At 47.1% G+C, this 19,952-nt stretch overlaps 1 protein-coding gene across 3 annotated transcripts in view; it reads left to right on the forward strand.

Moving 5' to 3' along the window:
- Nucleotides 1-19,952, forward strand: part of PROM2 (prominin 2) — a 187,496-nt gene that overhangs the window by 110,158 nt on the left and 57,386 nt on the right. For all 3 annotated transcript variants that reach the window (XM_030201635.1, XM_030201636.1, XM_030201634.1), the window contains exons 12-14: nt 9,460-9,583; nt 12,485-12,573; nt 19,510-19,594. In XM_030201635.1, coding sequence (XP_030057495.1) covers nt 9,460-9,583; nt 12,485-12,573; nt 19,510-19,594 — 298 coding nt within the window. The remainder of the gene's footprint in view (nt 1-9,459; nt 9,584-12,484; nt 12,574-19,509; nt 19,595-19,952) is intronic.

Genomic DNA, 19,952 nt, shown 5'->3' on the forward strand with positions numbered 1-19,952 from the left:
TAAATAGGCCCCAGCTCGTGATGTCATAATCAGGCGTTCAGATGGTGGCCCTTTAAATTCTGGCCCACAGCACACGCATGCGCCCTGGGGGAACCAGTATCGGTTGGCGCTGGAGGGGAACAGTGAGGAAGTGGCCAGCACAGCTGGTGGGGCACCCCAAAGCGCTGGATGCAGCAGCACAGGTGGCCTGCTATGCAGGAAAAGCAGCCCAGAGCCCCAGAATAAGGCACAGTACCAGCCCCTGACACCCACAGCCGGCAGGAGATAAGCCGGGGTGTGGGTTATGGCCGCAGCTGTGACACACCCTAACTGTGCCCTGGCACTATCGAGATAGTACTACAACAGCCTAAGAGATTTTCAGTGCACATTTGCCCTAAAATGGCAGCTTGACCCTGAGTGGTAGTATCGTTCCTGCCATCTTATTCTAGACCAGGGTTTCTAAACCCAGTCCTCAAGACACACCCAGCCAGTCAGGTTTTCAGGATCCTTACAATGAATATGAATGAGATAGATTTGCATACAATGGAGATAGTGTATCAAATTTGTCTCATGCATATGCATTATCTATATCTTGAAAACCTGTCTGGCTGTGTATATCCCGATAACTGGTTTGAGAACCCCTGCTCTAGACAGTGTAGAGGCCCACAGGAGGAGGGATGGAGGGTGTGATGGCAGAGGGTCTCTTTTGTCTGTAGCGGGTGGGTTCCATGGTGGGGGGACCTCTTATCTTCAGTGATATGGAGGTGCAATCATGGGGCACTCTCATTTTCAGAGGTGGGATGTGGGGGTACAATGGCAGGAGGCTCTCTTTTCATCTGGGGAAGTGAGGGTGTAATAGCAGGGGGTTTCTCTTATCTTCAGAAGGGGTGGGGGAGTATGCACATCAAGTACTTACCACCAGCCCCTTTAAGAATGTTTCCAAGACATCAGGCCACGTATTCATGGTCCAATGCCCCAGGGAGAAAGAATAACGCAGCTTGCGAAACTCATCTCAAGTTGTGTTATTCTTGTACCATGGGAGTCACTAACCTGCAGCACTAAGATACTACAGGTTAGTGATTCCTATGGTAAATTGAGTTGCGATAAAAGGCCAATTTTTACTGCACCTTCATAGGTTGGAGGAGTGGCCTAGTGGTTAGGGTGGTGGACTTTGGTCCTGAGGAACTGAGTTCAATTCCCACTTCAGGCACAAGCAGCTCCTTGTGACTCTGGGCAAGTCACTTAACCCTCCATTGCCCCATGTAAGCTGCATTGAGCCTGCCATGAGTGGGAAAGCACAGAGTACAAATGCAACAAAAAAAACCAAACTCCTTTAGGCTGATATTTCTTCAAAATGTTCTCTTATGGTGCTGCCATGAAAAGGTTGACATATTTTGGTGCTATCCCGGTGCCCTTTACGGTGTCCATGATTTGCAGATAGATGTCCTTATTGAACCTGAAGTAGTTATATATTGGGCACCCAGGGTAGGTGCCTTTAGAAATTTGTTGCATGCACTTATTCCATGCAAATGGAGAAGGTTGATGTATAAGTAATTCTGTATCCATTGTGAAGCAAGAGAGTGCCAAGAGGAATGTGCTTGATGTTTTTTAACTTGTTCAGAAAATCTGTGGCATCTTGTATGTAGCTGTTTGTCTTGTGCTCTAGAGGTTTAAGAATCCCCTTTATCCCCTTCATTCTATAACAGGTTACCTAAACTCAAATGCGTTCTTAAATGTAAACCCCCCCCCCCCCCCCCCCCCCCCATATTCAGCGCTATTTAACCTGTCAGAATGGCTGCTGACTAGTTACATAGTGATTAACTGGCTAAACACTGATATTCAGCGAGGTTAGCTGGTAATCCCCTGCTGAATATCCCCAGTTAGCGGATACCTGGTTATATCAGCTGATATGCAAGAGGACAAGTCACTCCCCCATACGGATATTGAATGAAATAGCAGCTATGTGGATTTTTCCTTCAGCTTCGCATGGGTGCCTATTTTATAAAAGGTCTTCTCTCCCTGATATAGGGTTACCATACGTCCGGATTTACCCGGACACGTCCTCTTTTTGAGGACTTGTCCGGGCGTCCAGACGGATTTGGCCAGCCTGCCCGTTTGTCCGGATTTCTGGACAAACGGGCTGGCTGGCGGGGGCGGGGACGGGACTCCCCTCCTCTCCCTCCCCTTACTCTACTATCTCTGGTGGTCTAGAGGTACCTCTTCGTCTTCGGGGCAGGAAAGAACCCCCTCTTTCCTGCCCGGAGCACTGCTGCTAGCTGCCCTGCATACTGTGAGTCCGGCTCTCGGCGTTTCAAAATGGCCGCCGAGAGTTGAAGCAGCCTCGCGAGACTTCAACTTTCGGCGGCCATTTTGAAACACCAAGAGCCGGACTCACAGGATGCAGGGCAGCTGGCAGCAGCGCTCCGGGCAGGAAAGAGGGGGCTCTTTCCTGCCCCGAAGAAGTACCTCTAGACCACCAGGGATAGTAGAGTAAGGGGAGGGGAGGTGACGGGGGGGGGGGAGTGGAGATGACGGGGAAGGAAGGGGATGGGGGTTGACAGGGGGAGGGGAATATGCGTCAGGGGCGGGGTGAGTGCGTGAAAGGGGCGGGGCAGGGGACATGAAAGGGGCAGGGCAAGTGTCCTCTTTTTATGAGGACAAAAAATGGTAACCCTACCCTGATAACAAAACCTGGCTATGCTTCTGTTTGAGATTTGCCTGTGCTCTTCTACTATGTACTTTTATGTATCTGTAGTCACTACATGCAGAGCCTCCTTTGTCTGCAGGCTTGATGATAATGCTTTGGTTATTTTGTAGGCTCTTTTTGGCAGCTCTTTCTAGTGTAGAGAAGTTATACAGGATTTAATTTTATTTTTTGGCTGTAAAGTTTCAATTTTAACCTGTGTCTGGAATTCTCTATGTATTTGTCTAATTTCTAGTTTTGTCCATCTTGTGGGGTAAAATATGTGTTCTTTTTGTTTAAAAGTGTTTTCCAGTCTGTTGGAGGTTTAGTGGAAAGCAAAATGATATGAGAGTCAGCAGATCCCCTGCAGGCAAGTTCCCACTGGCCACACTGATGGAAGTGTAAATCAAATGGGGATAATAAACCTTTCTAACTACCAATTATCACAGCATGAGATCTGGGTACTGTTTAAAGGACTTCCATTTTGCCCTTCTAGTAAACTAAATGAAATTCAAGCATACTCAGATCTAGAAGAATTTGTTTTAGGAAACTCCACTTGAAAATACATTTTCACAAAAGAAACACCTCAGCTATCAAAACGATAAATGGTTTACAGTATGATAATAATAACAAATGAAAGAGGGTACAGACAGCAAGACAAAATTAAGACAAGATATCACAGTAGGAGGCCAATTTTACAATGTTAATTCAATATCTCTAAAATCATAATATTAAGTGGCTAAGGGGCCCTTTTACTAAGCCGTGTAGGTGCCTACGCGCGCCCAATGCGTGTCAATTGTGAGTTACCGCCTGGCTACCACGTGGCCCTTGCGGTAATATCATTTTTGACGCGCGTCCACTACGCGTTCTGGAAAATATTTTTATTTTCTGGTACGCGGGCAATAATCGGGCGGTAATCAGCATTTTACGCGCGTAGACCATTACCACCCAGTTACCGTGTGAGACCTTACCACTAGGTCAATAGCTGGCGGTAAGGTCTCAGACCTAAAATGGATGCGCGGCAATTTTCATTTTGCTGCACGTCCATTTTCGGCAAAAATTTAAAAAAGGCATTTTTTACAGGTGCGCTGAAAAATGGTTCTGGACGTGCCCAAAACATGCATCTACACTACCAGAAGCCATTTTTCAGCACGCCTTTGTAAAAGGGCCCCTAAATCTTATATCTAACACACAATTGGTAGGCTAGATTCTGTTAGTGGGGCAGACTACCACCACACAATAAAACACAAAATTATGATTGGAAGAAAGCTTGGTTAAATAATGAGCTTTGAGTGCCATCTTATTCTGAAAAGATAATTCTAGTTAAATTTCCAGGGATAAATTATTCCAAAATGTTCCTGGAGGAAAAGTCCATAGTCTGACATTGAGATGGACATGGGGGAAGCCACTGCTTGCCCCAGGATTAGTAGCATGAAATATTGCTACTAATTGGATTTCTGCCAGGTACTTGTGACCTGGATTGGCCACTGCTGGAAGCAGGATACTGGACTATTATAGGGAGGAGTGGCCTAGTGGTTAGGGTGGTGGACTTTGGTTCTGAGGAACTGAGTTCGATTTCCACTTCAGGCACAGGCAGCTCCTTGTGACTCTGGGCAAGTCACTTAACCCTCCATTGCCCCATGTAAGCCACATTGAGTCTGCCATGAGTGGGAAAGCACGGGGTACAAATGTAACAAATACTAAAAACTAGATGGACCATTGGTCTGACCCAGTATGACTGTTCTTATGTTCTTATAAGCAAGAATGCTGACACAAGACTGCCTAGTCATATCTAAGCAAATATGTTGAAAAAATGGAATGTAAGTTCTGAACGGACGACTGAAGAGCTTTTGACGGAAAATAAGGGACTGAGCAATTAAAAATAAATGTAGGTTAACTGGAATAATACATTTGATGGACGATGTATTTTAAAAGGAATCCAATAGGAAAAAGGAAGCTAATGCTCAGAAAATTATGGGATCCTTTTACAAAGCCGCGCTGAAAAATGGCTTGTGGTAGTGTAGGCACGGGTTTTGGGCTCATGGTAGTGTATGCGCGAGTTTTGGGAATGCACCAATCCATTTTTCAGTGCGCCTGTAAAAAAGGACTTTTTAAAATTTTTGCCAAAAATGGACATGCGGTAAAATCAAAATTGCCACGCGTCCATTTTGGGTCTGCAACATTTCCGCCAGCCATTCACCTAGCGGTAAAGTCTCACATGGTAACCAGGTGGTAATGACCTATGCGCGCCAAATGCCACATGGTGCGCATCCGATATACGTGTCCAAAAATAACATTTTTTGGCCGCGCATATTGGATGTGCACCAAAAATGAAATTACCGCAAGAGCCACGGGGTAGCCGGGCACATAGTGGGGTCAGTATATTAAGTTGTGATATTCTTTATTGTACTGGGGGTTCTATCAAGTGTAACCAAGATCTCGTCGCCACCACCACTAGCTCAGTTCACCACCGTCTGACCCAGGTCACAGCACAAACACCTTCCTCCGTCTCCACACTCTCGCTCATTCCACACTCTCCATACAGTACAGTCCTTTTCATCCGATCTTGAATGTGGGTCAAGGTCCGGAATAGAGATCCGGGGTATTGGGGAATATGGGTTAGACTTTTCAGTGATGTTTAATTAGTTCGGGGAGCCGCATCCTTGCTCTTACACCAAAGACCACTCTGCACACCAAGGATTCTTTTTCTTTATACAACTCAACTTTACTGGAACTTCTGCAACAGGCAGGCAAACACTTTATGTTTCAGGAAGCCAGCCGGATTCTTATGACTTCAAACTGCAACCACATCCAACAAGTCAGTTAGCCCTTCAGGAGGAATCCCTGTCACTTTCCCCTACCAACTTATATTTACATCTTTAGCTTAAGTCACTTGGGGCTCTGTTTACTAAGGTGCGCTAGTGTTTTTAGCGTGCGCACAAAATTAGCGCGCGCTATGTAGGCACCCATAGAAATATTGTGAGCACCTACATAGTTAGCACACACTAAAAACGCTAACGTGCCTCCAGCACAGCTTAGTAAACAGGGTATTTACAAATGTACAACTTCTCCTGTCCATTTCCTGTCCCTTTGGGCCAGCAATAATCTAAGGCTTCTCCATTTCCCTCAGGCACAGACCCTTGTGGCTGTCCTTCCAGGAATGCACTTCTCAGAGCTACACCCTGGCCTTGAACAGGCTTCCCCTGTCCTGACTCTGGCTCCTGGTTCCCCTTACCCACCCAGAGCTCCTCACTCCTTCTCAGTTGCCACATTTAGGGGCAGCAACTACTCCTTAATCAGCCTTGGTTTATCCTGCCTTTCCAGGACCCCTCTACAGATACTCTGTGTTTCCCCAGCTGTAATCCTTTTTATTAACTCTAACTGCTCCCATTACACAGGACATTTTTTCTCTGCAAGTTATTTCCAGAACCCACCCCCTTGGGCTGCATTATCACACCTCTCATAATTCAAAACCTCCCCCACTGGCTCTGGAGAGTTCCATATACTCATCTTTAGTAATCCCCATTATAAAGGGGGATTACAAAAGGCAAATTCAGCAATAAAAACAATGTGCTAAAGGATAGCACAGAAGGTATGCAACATGCGTGTAAAACAGCTGAATCACAAGTTGCTCCTGATATTTTAAAAAACACACTTTTTTTTTTTTTTTTTACTTCCCTTGTAGTGCTAAATCTTCAGCTAAAGGCTGGAGTAAAGATTCTAGGACACAAGCAAAGAGTAATCTGAAGTGAAGCAAGATCCCTGGTGGGCCCAAAGCCCCTCTGAAGAAATCCTTGGTAGTTCAAGTGTGCTCAAAGAAATCACCGGGGGCCCAAGTGAACCATGAATGCCTCCACCCATACACACACACACACGCACTCACACACCCATCCTTGAAGAAATCCCTGTTGACCCAAATGGGCCCTGAAGCTGCCCATCCTCTCTCCCAAACAGAAGTTTTGATCATTGTACTCCCGTTCTATTCTGTATCCTGTGAAATTTAAAGTGATATGTTTATCTGTGCCTTTGCTTCTTAAGTTTTTATTCGCTTTGTGTGTGTATCTTCTAGTAGCTTGTGCTCTCAGGACCATTTTTTTAAGAAACTACACCACGTTAATAACACAATATCACAAAATATAGTATTACAAATATAGGGATCCATAGGGGCCCTTTTACTAAGCTGAGTAACCGTCTACGTGCACCCAATGTGCGCCAAAATGGAGTTACTGCCCAGCTACAGCTTGGCTCGCAGTAATTTCAATTTTGGCACTTGTCCGATACCCATGTCTGAAAAATAGTTTTTATTTTTGGACGCGCATATTGGAAGCGCCAAGTGGCATTTGACGCACATAGGTCATTACCACCCGGTTACCACATAAGACTTTACCACTAGGTCAATAGCTGGCGGTAAGGTCTTAGGCCCAAAATGGACAGGCACCAATTTTGATTTTGCCAAACGTCAATTTTTGGCAAAAATTTTAAAAAGGCCTTTTTTACAGGCGTGCTGAAAAATGGACCTGCGCATGCCCAAAACCCACGCCTACACTACCACAGGCCATTTTTCAGCGCACCTTAGTTAAAGGACCCCTAAGGCTGGTAGGTCTAACACGGGTTTACCTTACGGTAAAAGGGCACTACTGCAGGACGCACTGAGGCATCCTGCAGTAGTTTGGCTGACAGCATGTGCTACTCCTGCGGTAAAAAAAATGTGTATTCTTTGCTGCAGGAGGCATGTCTGGGGGAGGAGAGTAGGCATGTCTGCACTAATCGGGTATCGTGGGCACATTACCGTACACTGCTTAATTAGTATAGTAGTAGCGCGGGAGCCCTTAACGCCTCCTAAATAGGTGGAGGTAAGGACTCCCAGCGGTGATGGCCATGCACTAATGGGAAATTAGCGAGTGGCCATTAAAAAAGAATATACCAATTGTGGCCATCTTTCAACCACATGAGAAAATGACTGGAGCGTGCAGCAAACCCACACACTAATCTCAATGCAGTTCAGAAATTCAGCACCTGGAATCAAGTGATGACTATAGCTTTGCGATTTAGAATAAAGAAGGGAATTGTGTACAAATAAAGTGTGCAGAATTTTCAATTATTGTATGCAGAGTTTTCAGGTTTTTTGCACAGAATTCCCCCAGGTGTATTACCAATGTATTTTATGTGGAGGGGCATTTTCGAAAGAAACGTCTAAGTTGGGATTTGGACGTCTTTGTAAAACGTCCAAATCCGGAGGCGTGGAAAAGCGTATTTTCGAAAAAAGATGGACATCCATCTTTCATTTTGAAAATACCAAGGACGTCCTTAGATTTGGACATCCTTGAGTTTCGGTGATTTTCAAAACCAAAAGTGTCCACGTCAAAAACGTCCAAATGCAAGCCATTTGGACAGGGGAGGAGCCAGCATTTCTAGTGCACTGGTCCCCCTGGCATGTCAGGACAGCAATTGTGCACCCTAGGGGTCACTGCAGTGGACTTCTTAAAATGCTCCAAGGTACATACCTCCCTTACCTTGTATTCTGAGCCCCGCAAAACCCACTACCTCCAACTATACACCACTACCATAGCCCTTACGGGTGAAAGGCACCTATATGTGGGTATAGAGGGTTTCTGGTGGATTTTGGAGAGCTCGCTGTTTCCTCCACAAATGTAACAGGTGGGGGGGGGGGGGGGGTATGGGCTTGAGTCCACCTTTCTGAAGTGCACTGCACCCACTAAAACTGCTCCATGGGCCTGCATGCGCTGTCATGGACCTGAGCATGACATCTGAGGTTGGCATAAAGACTGGCACGTAATATTTTGAATGATGTTTTTTGAGGGTGGGAGGGGATTAGTGACCACTGGGGGAGTAAGGGGAGGTCATCCCCGATTCCCTCCCCTGGTCATCTGGTCATTTTGGGCACCTTTTTGTGCCTTATTCGTAATAAAAACACCTCCAGGTGAAAACGTCCAAGTCTTGGACATGGACGTCTCTGCTTTTTTCCATTATGGATCAAAGACATCCAAGTGTTAGGAACGCCCAAGTCCCGCCTTCACCACGCCTCCGATATGCCCCATTGAAACTTGAACGTCCTTGCGATGGACTTCAGTTGGAGACGTCCAAAATCAGGTTTTGATTATACCAATTTGGACGTTTCTGAGAGATAGACATCCAAGTTCCGATTTATGTCAAAAGATGGACGTCCATCTCTTTCGAAAATGTGCCTAAAAGTCAAGTAGGCACATAAACTTGACACATGAAAACAGGTGTTACTTAGGTGCAACTGTGCTGACCATATACGTTCTTTTGAATATCAGGACAACAGTTTTTCAAGCATGAGAAGAAGAATGACTAACATATAAATGTGGCAAATTATGGGGCCCTTTTACAAAAGGTTTGCTGTGTAGAAATCCGACACTTCCGCTGTCCTAACACGGAGGCCAGCAGTAGCGCCACCCCCAGCGTATGCCATTTCTGACATGACCAGAAATGTATTTTTTTTTTTACCACCAGGGGTTAAGTGTGGTAAGGGCTCCCCCAGAAATGGACACGCGGCAAGTGTTTACTTACCACACAGCCGATGCTACTGCAGGGCCCCTTTTACCACAGCTTGGTAAAAGGGGGCCCTATATTAAAAGCAGAAATGATTATTTTAACTAAATTTTATATGTCTGCAAGCAGTTTGACTTAATAATTTATTGGTGCTCTGAAAGGTATTCCCATATAGTATGTTTATGTACTAGAGCTTGATAGAAGGGTATGTGTGTGTATAGGCAGTTTCCATGTGTATATCTCCAACTTTTTTTCTCTTGCAGAGGTACTGGCCTCAGTTTCATCTTCTCCTGGCTACTTATCCTTCTGGTTTTCGTCACGTTTCTGCCTGGGGGGAACATTCGTACACTACTGTGTAAACATTGGGCCAATCAAAATATTTACAAGGTACAACTTCCAGTTTATATCATAATTACTACCATACATGCAAATATAGTCACATTCATCCATAAACACAGGACTTAACCCCAACAATTCAAAACTATTGTAACTTTTTTATATATAGATTTACCACAAAAATGTGGGGGAGGTTTCAGTGAATCCAAAATTTGGCCACCGAGGTGATTACTCTGAGTAGCCAATGGGACAGAGTTTGATGCCCTTTCTTTTTCTTTTTTTTTTAATATATTTTTATTCACACAATGACAAGTTGTATTTACAAAATGCAGACAACAATGCTTAATGTACAATCCAAAGTCACCTATCCATATCAATATTCTACAGCCATGTCTGCCCAAAAGTCTCTAGTACAACCTGCATTGTATTTTATTAATTAATCCCCCCCAACTATACAACCTTACACTCCATCAAATATTCCATTCCACTTCTCAACTTTCACACCAGCCCTCCCTCCTCCCCCATTCATCCCTACATACTCCTTCTCCCAATACCCTCTCCATCTTCAGGTGAGCACATGAACCAGTAAATACCAGCTGTTGTGGTTTATGGTCAATGTACTCACTGAAGGAGAGAAGAAATAGGAAATTAGATGATGGGTTTCACTAGAATATAGTAACATAAAATGTTCCCTGGAAAGGAAAATTCAAGGACAAAGGGCCCTAAAATAACCTCCAAGGGACAGGAACTCAAAGAAAAGATAAACATTCTTTCATGAATTGTGGATGACTTGAATATTCTGCCAGTGGATATGATAAAGGTGACAAAATAGCTATAGAGCCCAGTGTAAGGACAGGCATGGACAAAAGATATGGTTGATGCCCCATCTACAAGCTTCACATTGGCTGCCTGTTGGCTATGGTGTTTCTTCAAATTTATATCCTTGGCATTTCAAATTATGCATGAGGAGTATGTATTATGTTTTAATTGTGCTTTAAGTGTTGTTTTTTTTATGTATCGTTTATATAGTTGATTGATTGATGTGTTTGTTTTATATTTGTATTTTATATATTTTATTTATATTCCTGTAATCATCTCTGCGCACCCTACTGGATAGGGTACAATAGAAGTTCTCTTAAATTAAATTAAAATGTAAACATAGTATTTATTTATTTATTTATTTTGTTCAATTTATTATCCACCTAAAAGCTGCCCAGTTACCCATATCCAGGAGGCAGATCTTGGACCAGTCCTAGGTTTCTAATCATCCCATCCTGAGGCACCATGGGAATCCTCAATGGGTGGAATAAGGGACTACAAATACCACACTGCTTCAAGATATAAATTTTAAACCAGGACATGCTAACAAAAAGCATCTCTTCTGGACCTGGGTAACTTGGCAGCTGTGCACCTATGTAAAAATAAATTGTTATAGGCGATGGACAATCATAACAATAAAAAAATTGCAGCTAAGCAATTACCTGAGAAAATTCTGTGGCTGAAAATTGCAATTAAAGGGGGTCATGGACTGAATATACTGCCTTTTCTGTGGTACAAACAAAGGGTCCCTTTTACAAAGCTGCGGCAAAAGAGGGCCAGTGCTGATGTTGGCGTCTGTTTTACATGCGCGCCAAGGCCCCCTTTTACCGCAGCTAGTAAAAGGGAAGTCTTTCCTTGCTGCAGAAAATGGCCGTGTGGCAAGTAAAGCCCTTGCCGTGCGGCCATTTTTGGGGGGAGCCCTTACCACCACTCATTGAGGTGGCAGTAAGGGCTCCCATGTTGACCCGGCGGTAACCGAGCATCACACTGCACTGCCGGATTACTGCTGGGTATACTCTGTCGCTACAAAAATAAATACATTTTTGTAGCACCAGAAATGACGGCGCGCTAGGGGTGGGAGGTACTGCCAGGCTGCTGCAGGAATTCCTGTATACGAAGAACCGCTTAGTTAAAGGAGCCCAAAGTGGTTTGTATATTCTATGCAGTTATTTTCTCTGTCTCTACTGGGCTCACAATCTATTTTTACACCTGAGACAATGGAGGCAATGTAAAAGGAGGCAACAACGCGCATGTACAACACACACCGACATCAGCACTGGCCTTCTTTTGCCGCAGCATGGTAAAAGGGGCCCTTTGTTTGTACCACAGGAAAGACTGTATATCCAGTCCATGACCCCCTTTAATTGCATCTCTAGAATGGAGAAGGAAATTTTCAGCCACAGTCTGAATTTGCCATGCCTTCAACACCTCCTCATCTTACATGACAATTTTTTGGCAACGACATCTGCGTAGCGTCCTGAGAAATTTCAAAACAAACATTAGTCTGGTTAACTCCTAAAGTTATTTGAATAGATACGTTTGAAAATCAACCCTTTTGGAAATGTCCTTCCCCGTTCAAATATAGATTGTATGTATATATCCACAAATTCTATACATGGCGTGCAAATTTCTGCGTGCAAAATTGCTCCCTATCCTGCAGTGTGCGTGCAACTAAATTGTCTAATGAGCCAATTGGTGGCAATAATTGGGTGCTAACAGTTATTGGTGTTATTTGGCAACAATTTGGATTTGCACACGCATCTTGCTAAGCGCTATTCTATATAGATCTACATGCAAATCTTATAGCGTGCAACTCAAAAGGGGGTGTGGCCATAGGAGGGGCATGGGTGGGTCAGGGTGTTCACTAAAGAGGAGCACAGTATTACTGAATACCAGTGATCCATACCTTAATTACTTGCCAGGATTTACACCAGGTTTCAGTTGGTGTAAATCCTCGTGCCCAAATTTTGACACAGAAACTGGCTGTAAGCGCTATTCTATAAACAGCACTCAACTCGGAGCACTGTTTATAGAATAGCACTCTGCTCAGATGTTTTTATGGCGCTGTTTTTTGAGCACCATTTACTGAATCTAGTTCATAATGGCAACCTCGTGCTTTATGCTTTCTTTCAGTTTATCGATGGTCCTGGTAACCTCCCCCCAAATATGGATGTGAGTAAAATGCTTGGCCTTCAGAATGTCAGTATCACCAGTATTTACCAGTAAGTACCAGCTGTTGTGGTTTTTGGTCAATGTACTCACTGAAGGAGAGAAGAAACAGGAAATACGATGATGGGTTTCACTAGAATATAGTAACATAAAATGTTCCTCAGCGACCCTCCAGACCGGTCAAGACGCGTGGGTTATGCTCGCCTACCAGCAGAGGGAGACTGAGAACACTAACTTCAACTATGTACATATAACCTGTGCCCATCCCACAGAAGCCAGTATTTTCTCAGTCTCAGCAGAGGGTAGACAGGCAGCCTGTGCAGCTTGGCCGGTCTGGTTGGAGTCAATCAATTGAGAGTTTTAGGCTGGTCCTTTGGTCGTTCCTGAGGAGCATCCCTGTGCCTGGAATACTCTGTGTGCTGGGGGTTGGTGGTGCCAGTGGGGCCTGCCATTGTCCCCCCTGGGGTGTCACACCCGGGTGGCCGGGTCCCTCCCCCGAGCTAGCTCTCCAGTTTGGGCAGCTTTGTGCCTCGGCTGCAGTTTTATATTGCAGCCTTGAGTGCCAGGGATTTTATAGCAGCAGGGCTCAAATTGTGCTGCAATAAAGTTTAAAAAAAAAAAAAAAAAAGACCCAGACGGTGTGGAGAGCTGTGCAGCTGCACTCCGGAGTGCCGGAGCTGGGCAGCTTTGCGAGGTGAGCTGTGAGTGGCTTCTTTGGGGTGAGTTTCCCATTTCTTTTACCTTTTGGGAGGTTTGTTTTTTTTGGCGCGAAGATGTCCTCGAAGCCGCTTCGTTGTCGGTCTTGCGCGCGTCGGGGGGTCGATGCGGTTGGCGGTTCCTGCCGCTTTTGCGGGGAACCGAAGCCTCAGTCCTCCGCTCCGCCGGTATTAGCGGCGGAGCTTCCCGCGCCGGCATTGCAGGAGGTTGCAGGGGCCTCGGTTAGCGGTTCAGCGGCGATTCCGGTTTTGGCGGGAACCGCCGCCATCTTGGATTCGGGCCCGAGAATTCCGGATTTAGTCAGCGGGCCTCAGGGCAGCCCGGTGGCTGGTGCTTCTGGAGGGGACGTTTCGGGAAGGATGGGTTTCCCTCCGGAGTTTGTTTGGTCCTTATTTCAGGCCTGGCAGGCGGGACCGTCGCGCACAGAGCCCCTTAGTCTGGGGGCGGGCTTGAGTGCTAAGAGGCCACGTGTTGAGTGGGCTGAGGACTTGGAATGTTTTTCTCCTCCAGAGTCAGAGGGTGACTTTAGTCCCCTGGAGGAGGAGGAGGGGTCCTTGTCCGGCCCAGAGAGAGAAACAGTGCCCGGGGAGGATCCGTCGGTGGTCCGCATTTTTCACAGGGAGGAATTGGCGGATCTTATTGAGCAGGTGTCTGCTATGCTCAAATTTGACCCGGCAGTAGATCCAGCTCCCTCTGAAAAGCAGGACCCGCTGGTTAAGGGGATCCGAAGGGTCTCTCGGACTTTTCCTATGAATGCGGATCTTAGAGAGATGGTAACGCAGGAATGGCTCTCGCCGGAGGCGCCGTGTAAGGTGGCACGGGCCATGGCTAAGCTCTATCCCCTTCCACAGGAAGACAGAGATTCTTTAAAGCCTCCTACTGTGGATGCCGTAGTGACGGCGGTGACTAAGGCTACTGCAATTCCTGTAGATGGAGGGGCTGCCTTGAGGGACCCTCAGGACAGGAAACTGGAAACATTTCTGAAGCGCAGTTTTGATTTATCGGCGCTGGCTTTGCAGGCTTCAGTTTGTGGAGGTCTGGTGGCTCGAGCATGTTTCCGCTGGGCTGAGCGGCTGCTAGATGCTCCGCAGGTTGATAGAGCCGCCTTAGTGCAGGATTTGGCAAAGTTGGAGATGGGCTCGTCCTTCTTGGCAGATGCGCTCTATGATTTGTTGTGTGCATCGGCGAAGAATATGACCCTCGCGGTGGCGGCTCGAAGGGCCCTGTGGTTGCGGGGCTGACTGGCAGATGCTGCGTCCAAGGCAAAGTTGTGTTCGCTTCCCTTTAAGGGCGCCTTGCTTTTTGGAGACGAGTTGGATAAGTTGGTTAGGGGTCTTGGTGATACTAAGATCCCGCGGCTTCCAGAGCTTCGGCCTAAGGCGTCTAGGGGCTCTGCGGTGCGAGGCCGTTTTCAGGAAGCTAGACGGTATCGGCCGGGTAGGTCCTCGGGGGGGTTCTGGGGTCGTTATTTTCAGAGAACCCAGCCCTTTCGTGGGGGCCGCTGGGGGGGGCGAGCTGCCTCTTCGGGAGCGGCCAGCACGTCCCGTGTGTCGCAATGATGGTTTGGGGGTCCAGCCTCTGGTTCGTGTGGGGGCTCGCTTACGCTTGTTTTACCAGAGGTGGGCCCAAATCACGTCAGACCAGTGGGTGCTGCAGATAGTGCGAGACGGGTACGCGCTGGAGTTCAACGGTCCTCTGTCCGATTTCTTTCTCGTCTCTCCCTGTCATTCAAGGCGCAAGGCAAGGGCAGTGCGAGACACTCTGTCGCGTCTGGTAGATTTAGGCGCTGTGGTGCCTGTTCCGACAGAAGAACGAGGTACCGGCTGTTACTCCATTTACTTCGTGGTGCCAAAGAAAGAGGATTCTTTTCGGCCCATTTTAGACCTCAAGAGGGTCAATGCGGCTCTAAAGATTCCTTCCTTTCGGATGGAAACGTTGCGCTCGGTCATTGTAGCAGTTCAAGAAGGGGAATTTCTGACTTCTTTGGATTTGACAGAAGCTTATTTGCACATCCCCATTCTGGAAGCGCACCAGCGTTTTCTTCGTTTTGTGGTGTTAGGGAGTCACTTTCAGTTTTGTGCGCTCCCGTTCAGCCTGGCTACGGCTCCTCGCACTTTCTCCAAGGTGATGGTGGTCGTGGCAGCGGCGTTACGGTTGCAGGGCATTTTGGTGCATCCGTATCTCGACGACTGGTTGATTCGAGCCAAACGCAGGCGGAGAGCGAGGAGGCTACCGCCCGGGTGGTGACCTTTTTGCAGTCGCTGGGTTGGGTTGTCAATCTGGCCAAGAGTCACCTAGTTCCGTCACAGTCTCTAGAATATCTGGGAGTTCGGTTCGACACGGAGCGAGGCCGGGTGTTTTTGACGGCTCCTCGCATTTCCAAACTGCAGCTTCAGATACGTCAGCTCCGAGCTCAGAGGGCGCCTGCGGCACGGGAGTATCTTCAGGTGTTAGGTCTGATGGCTGCGGCTATAGAGGTAGTACCTTGGGCCAGGGCCCACATGAGACAGTTGCAGAGCTCGTTGTTGACTCGTTGGTCCCCTCAGTCCCAGGAGTTGGAGGAGCGGTTAGCGCTGCCGGAGAGGGTTCGGCGCAGCCTCCGCTGGTGGCTTCACACTCCGAATCTAGCGAAGGGTATGCCGCTAGAGGTGCCAAATTGGGTGGTACTGACCACGGATGCGAGTCTGTTAGGCTGGGGGGCGCATTGTCTAGGGCAGGTGGCCCAAGGGCGATGGACGTCGGAAGAGGCGTCGTGGTCCATCAATCGCCTGGAGACTCGAGCAATTCGGTTGGCTCTTCGGTCCTTCCAGAGTCTGCTAGAGGGCAAGGCGGTCAGGGTTCTTTCCGACAATGCCACGGCCGTAGCTTATGTGAACCGGCAGGGGGGGACGAAGAGCCCGGGATTAGCTGTAGAGGCAGCGGAGCTGTTGGGGTGGGCAGAGGCTCATCTTCAGGCTCTGTCAGCAGGTCACGTAGCAGGAGTGGACAATGTGGACGCGGATTATCTGAGCAGACACATGTTGGATCCCGGAGAGTGGGCTCTCCATCACTCAGTGTTCGAGCGGATAGTGTTGCAGTGGGGTCGTCCGGTGTTGGATCTCATGGCATCGGCCGACAATGCGCAGGTCGCGCGGTACTTCAGTCGTCGAAGAGATGCTCGAGCCGAGAGTCTCGACGCGTTGGTTCTGCCGTGGCCGACTCAGCAGTTGCTCTATGTGTTTCCGCCGTGGCCGCTGGTGGGCCGCGTGGTGCAGCGGATCGGTCGTCATCCCGGCTTAGTGATTCTGATAGCGCCCAATTGGCCTCGTCGGCCATGGTACGGAGATCTGGTGCAGTTGTTAGTGCAGGATCCTTTTCCCCTGGGGTCTCGGGTGAGACTGGTGCAGGGACCGATCGAGATGGCCGACCCCTCTCCATTCTTGCTTACGGCTTGGCTCTTGAAAGGCACAGATTGAGAAAGAAGGGTTTCTCGGCCAGGGTCATTGATACAATGTTGCGGTCGCGTAAGAAGTCCACATCGTTGGCTTATGTGCGGGTGTGGCGCATCTTTGAGAGTTGGTGTCTTGAACGGAATGTTGTCCCCTTGCGGGCTTCGGTGATGGAGGTTTTGGAGTTTTTGCAGGATGGTTTGGACAGGGGGCTCTCCCTTTCTTCCCTGAAGGTGCAGGTTGCTACTTTGTCTTGTTTCAGAGGTAAGATTGGAGGAGTCTCCTTGGCAGCTTCTCCGGACGTAGGGCGGTTCCTGAGGGCAGTGAAGTTGATTCGGCCGCCCCGTCGTCCGATGGTTCCACCTTGGGATTTGAATGTGGTCTTGGAGACTCTGGTGGGGCCTCCGTTTGAACAATTGGCGTCCATCACATGTAAGGATCTTACCTTGAAGACAGTTTTTCTGGTGGCCATTGCTTCCGCTCGTAGAATTTCAGAGTTGCAAGCCTTGTCTTGTAGGGAACCTTTTCTGTCCTTTGCGAAAGAGAAAGTGACTTTGAGGACGGTTCTTTCCTTTGTTCCTAAGGTGGTTTCAGCGTTCCATGTGAATCAGGTGATCTCGTTACCGGTGTTGGGGGATCGTTCGGGGGATGCCTCTCAGCGTCGGTTGGCTAAGTTGGATGTTCGGCGCGCCTTGCGGTCCTATTTGAGCAGAACGAGAGAATTCCGGGCTTCGGATAGGTTGTTCGTTTTGTTTGGAGGTCCCAAGAGAGGGGCTGCGGCCTCCAAGGGGACTCTGGCTAGGTGGTTGAAGGAGGCTATTGCCTCGGCTTATTTGTTGAGGCGGCGTGCGGTGCCCCCGTTACTTAAGGCGCATTCAACTCGGGGGGTTGCTGCTTCCTGGGCGGAGAGTAGTTTTGTTCCTCCGCAGGATATTTGTAAGGCAGCGGCATGGTCCTCCATTCATTCCTTTGTGAAGCATTATAGGATTGACGTTCAGGCAAAGGAGGATGCATGTTTTGGAGCGGCTGTACTGACTTCTGCGTTTCGAGGGTCCCACCCTTAAGGTTCTACTGCTTTGGTACTTCCCACGCGTCTTGACCGGTCTGGAGGGTCGCTGAGGAAGGTGAAATTAGGCCTTACCTGCTAATTTTCTTTCCTCTAGACCCTCCAGACCGGTCAAGAGCCCGCCCTATGGATTTTCAGAGATATTGTTCGTATCAGAAGTATTTGAGCCGTGTTCTGCTATGGATTTTCAGAGATATTGTTCGTATCAGAAGTATTTGAGCCGTGTTCTGCTATGACTATTCCTTTTCTTTCGTTGGGCCGGAGAGTTTTCTTCGCCCATAATATTTGACAGAGCGGGGCGCTTGTCGTTCCGTCTGTCTGAGCACACTGTTGGTGTTGTCTATTGGTTTTCCAGGTACAGGGGTTTTATAGTTCAGAGTTCAGGTTGCAGGGGGTTTTTTCTCTGCTTTGCTAAGTGTATACTGGCTTCTGTGGGATGGACACAGGTTATATGTACATAGTTGAAGTTAGTGTTCTCAGTCTCCCTCTGCTGGTAGGCGAGCATAACCCACGCGTCTTGACCGGTCTGGAGGGTCTAGAGGAAAGAAAATTAGCAGGTAAGGCCTAATTTCACCTTCCCTGGAAAGGAAAATTCAAGGACAAAGGGCCCTAAAATAACCTCCAAGGGACAGGAACTCAAAGAAAAGATAAACATTCTTTCATGAATTGTGGATGACTTGAATATTCTGCCAGTGGATATGATAAAGGTGACAAAATAGCTATAGAGCCCAGTGTAAGGACAGGCATGGACAAAAGATATGGTTGATGTAGGCTTAAATATGGGAACTGGTGTACCATAATTATCTACACAGAATGGTGAGTACTAGGAAGGTAAGACAAGGAAACTGATTCAGGGACCCTTTTACTAAGTCACGTAAGCGCCTAAGAGCGCCCAACGCGTGCCAATTCCAAGTTACCGCCCTGCTACTGCGTGGCCTGGACGGTAATTTCATTTTTGACACATGTCCACTATGCACGTCCATTTTCGTTCAACATTTTTTTTAAAAAGGCATTTGTACAGGTGCGCTGAAAAAATGGATCTGTGCATATCCAAAACACGCGCCTACACTACCGCAGGCCATTTTTCAGCGCGCCTTAGTAAAAGGACCCCTCAGATAAGCAAGCAGTTGAATCTTTCAGGTAATCAAGCAGTATGCGGGTATAACCAGAGTATGAACTAAAATGAGCAGATTTGGTGGGCAAACTGGTCCTCATCTGCCACCATCTCCTGTTTTATCTGGTGTATTACAGGAGGCTAGTGTAGTCTATTAGAATGTCGGATCATTCTGTGATGTCTGATGCCATGATGTCCATTATCATGGATGGTGTGATGAGATGCTGTTCTATGCAATAATGCAGTGTAGTGCCACACTACCTCACACCTTGCACTATCGTCTGCATCCATACCATGAAGCCTCATAACTCAGCAGCATTCTCTGAATGGATACAGTGCTGCCTCTTACCCAGTAGTGTATTCTAAAGTGATGCTGTGCTGCCTCATCGTCTGAATGGATACTGTGCTCCTTCATACCCTGTAATATATTCTGGTGTTGCACTTTCTCATATCTTGCACTATTGTCTGAATGGATGCTGTGCTCCTTCAAATCCTGTAGTATTTTCTGATGTTAAAGTTTCTCATACCTTACACTATTCACTGAATGGATGCTATACTCATTCATATCCTGTAGTATATTCTGATGTTGTACTTTCTCATACCTTACACTATTGTCTGAACAGATATTGTTCTCCCTCATACTCTGTTATAATTTATATTTCAGGGAATGTAAGCAAGGAGCTTCATTTTTTGATGTTCTGAAGCTGGACAATGTCTTTAATCTAGAAGAGTCCCTGAATATCTCAAAGGTAGGAAGGCCTTTTACTGAACAACAGCATGGAAATTCCATTCTCTCCATCACAGCCAGGTCTTCAGATGACCTAAGCTTAGACATTTCTACAAAAAATAACGATGAAAAAACATAATTGGGGAGATTCTATATATGGCGCCTAAAAAATCAGTGCGGAAATCAGTTCCGACTAAGCATATTCTATATGCGATGCCTGGATTTAGGCGTGGTATATAGAATACGCTTAGTTGATATCTCAGCCCCTAAAACTACATGCATTGATTTACACCAATGAAAATGGGGTGTAAATCCCAGCGGGTACTAGGCCATATTCTATAACTACGTGCATAAATTTCAGAATGCCCATGAAACACCCA

The sequence above is a fragment of the Microcaecilia unicolor genome, chromosome 4 (genome assembly GCF_901765095.1).
Source record: "Microcaecilia unicolor chromosome 4, aMicUni1.1, whole genome shotgun sequence".
Classification (NCBI taxonomy): Eukaryota; Metazoa; Chordata; class Amphibia; order Gymnophiona; family Siphonopidae; genus Microcaecilia; species Microcaecilia unicolor.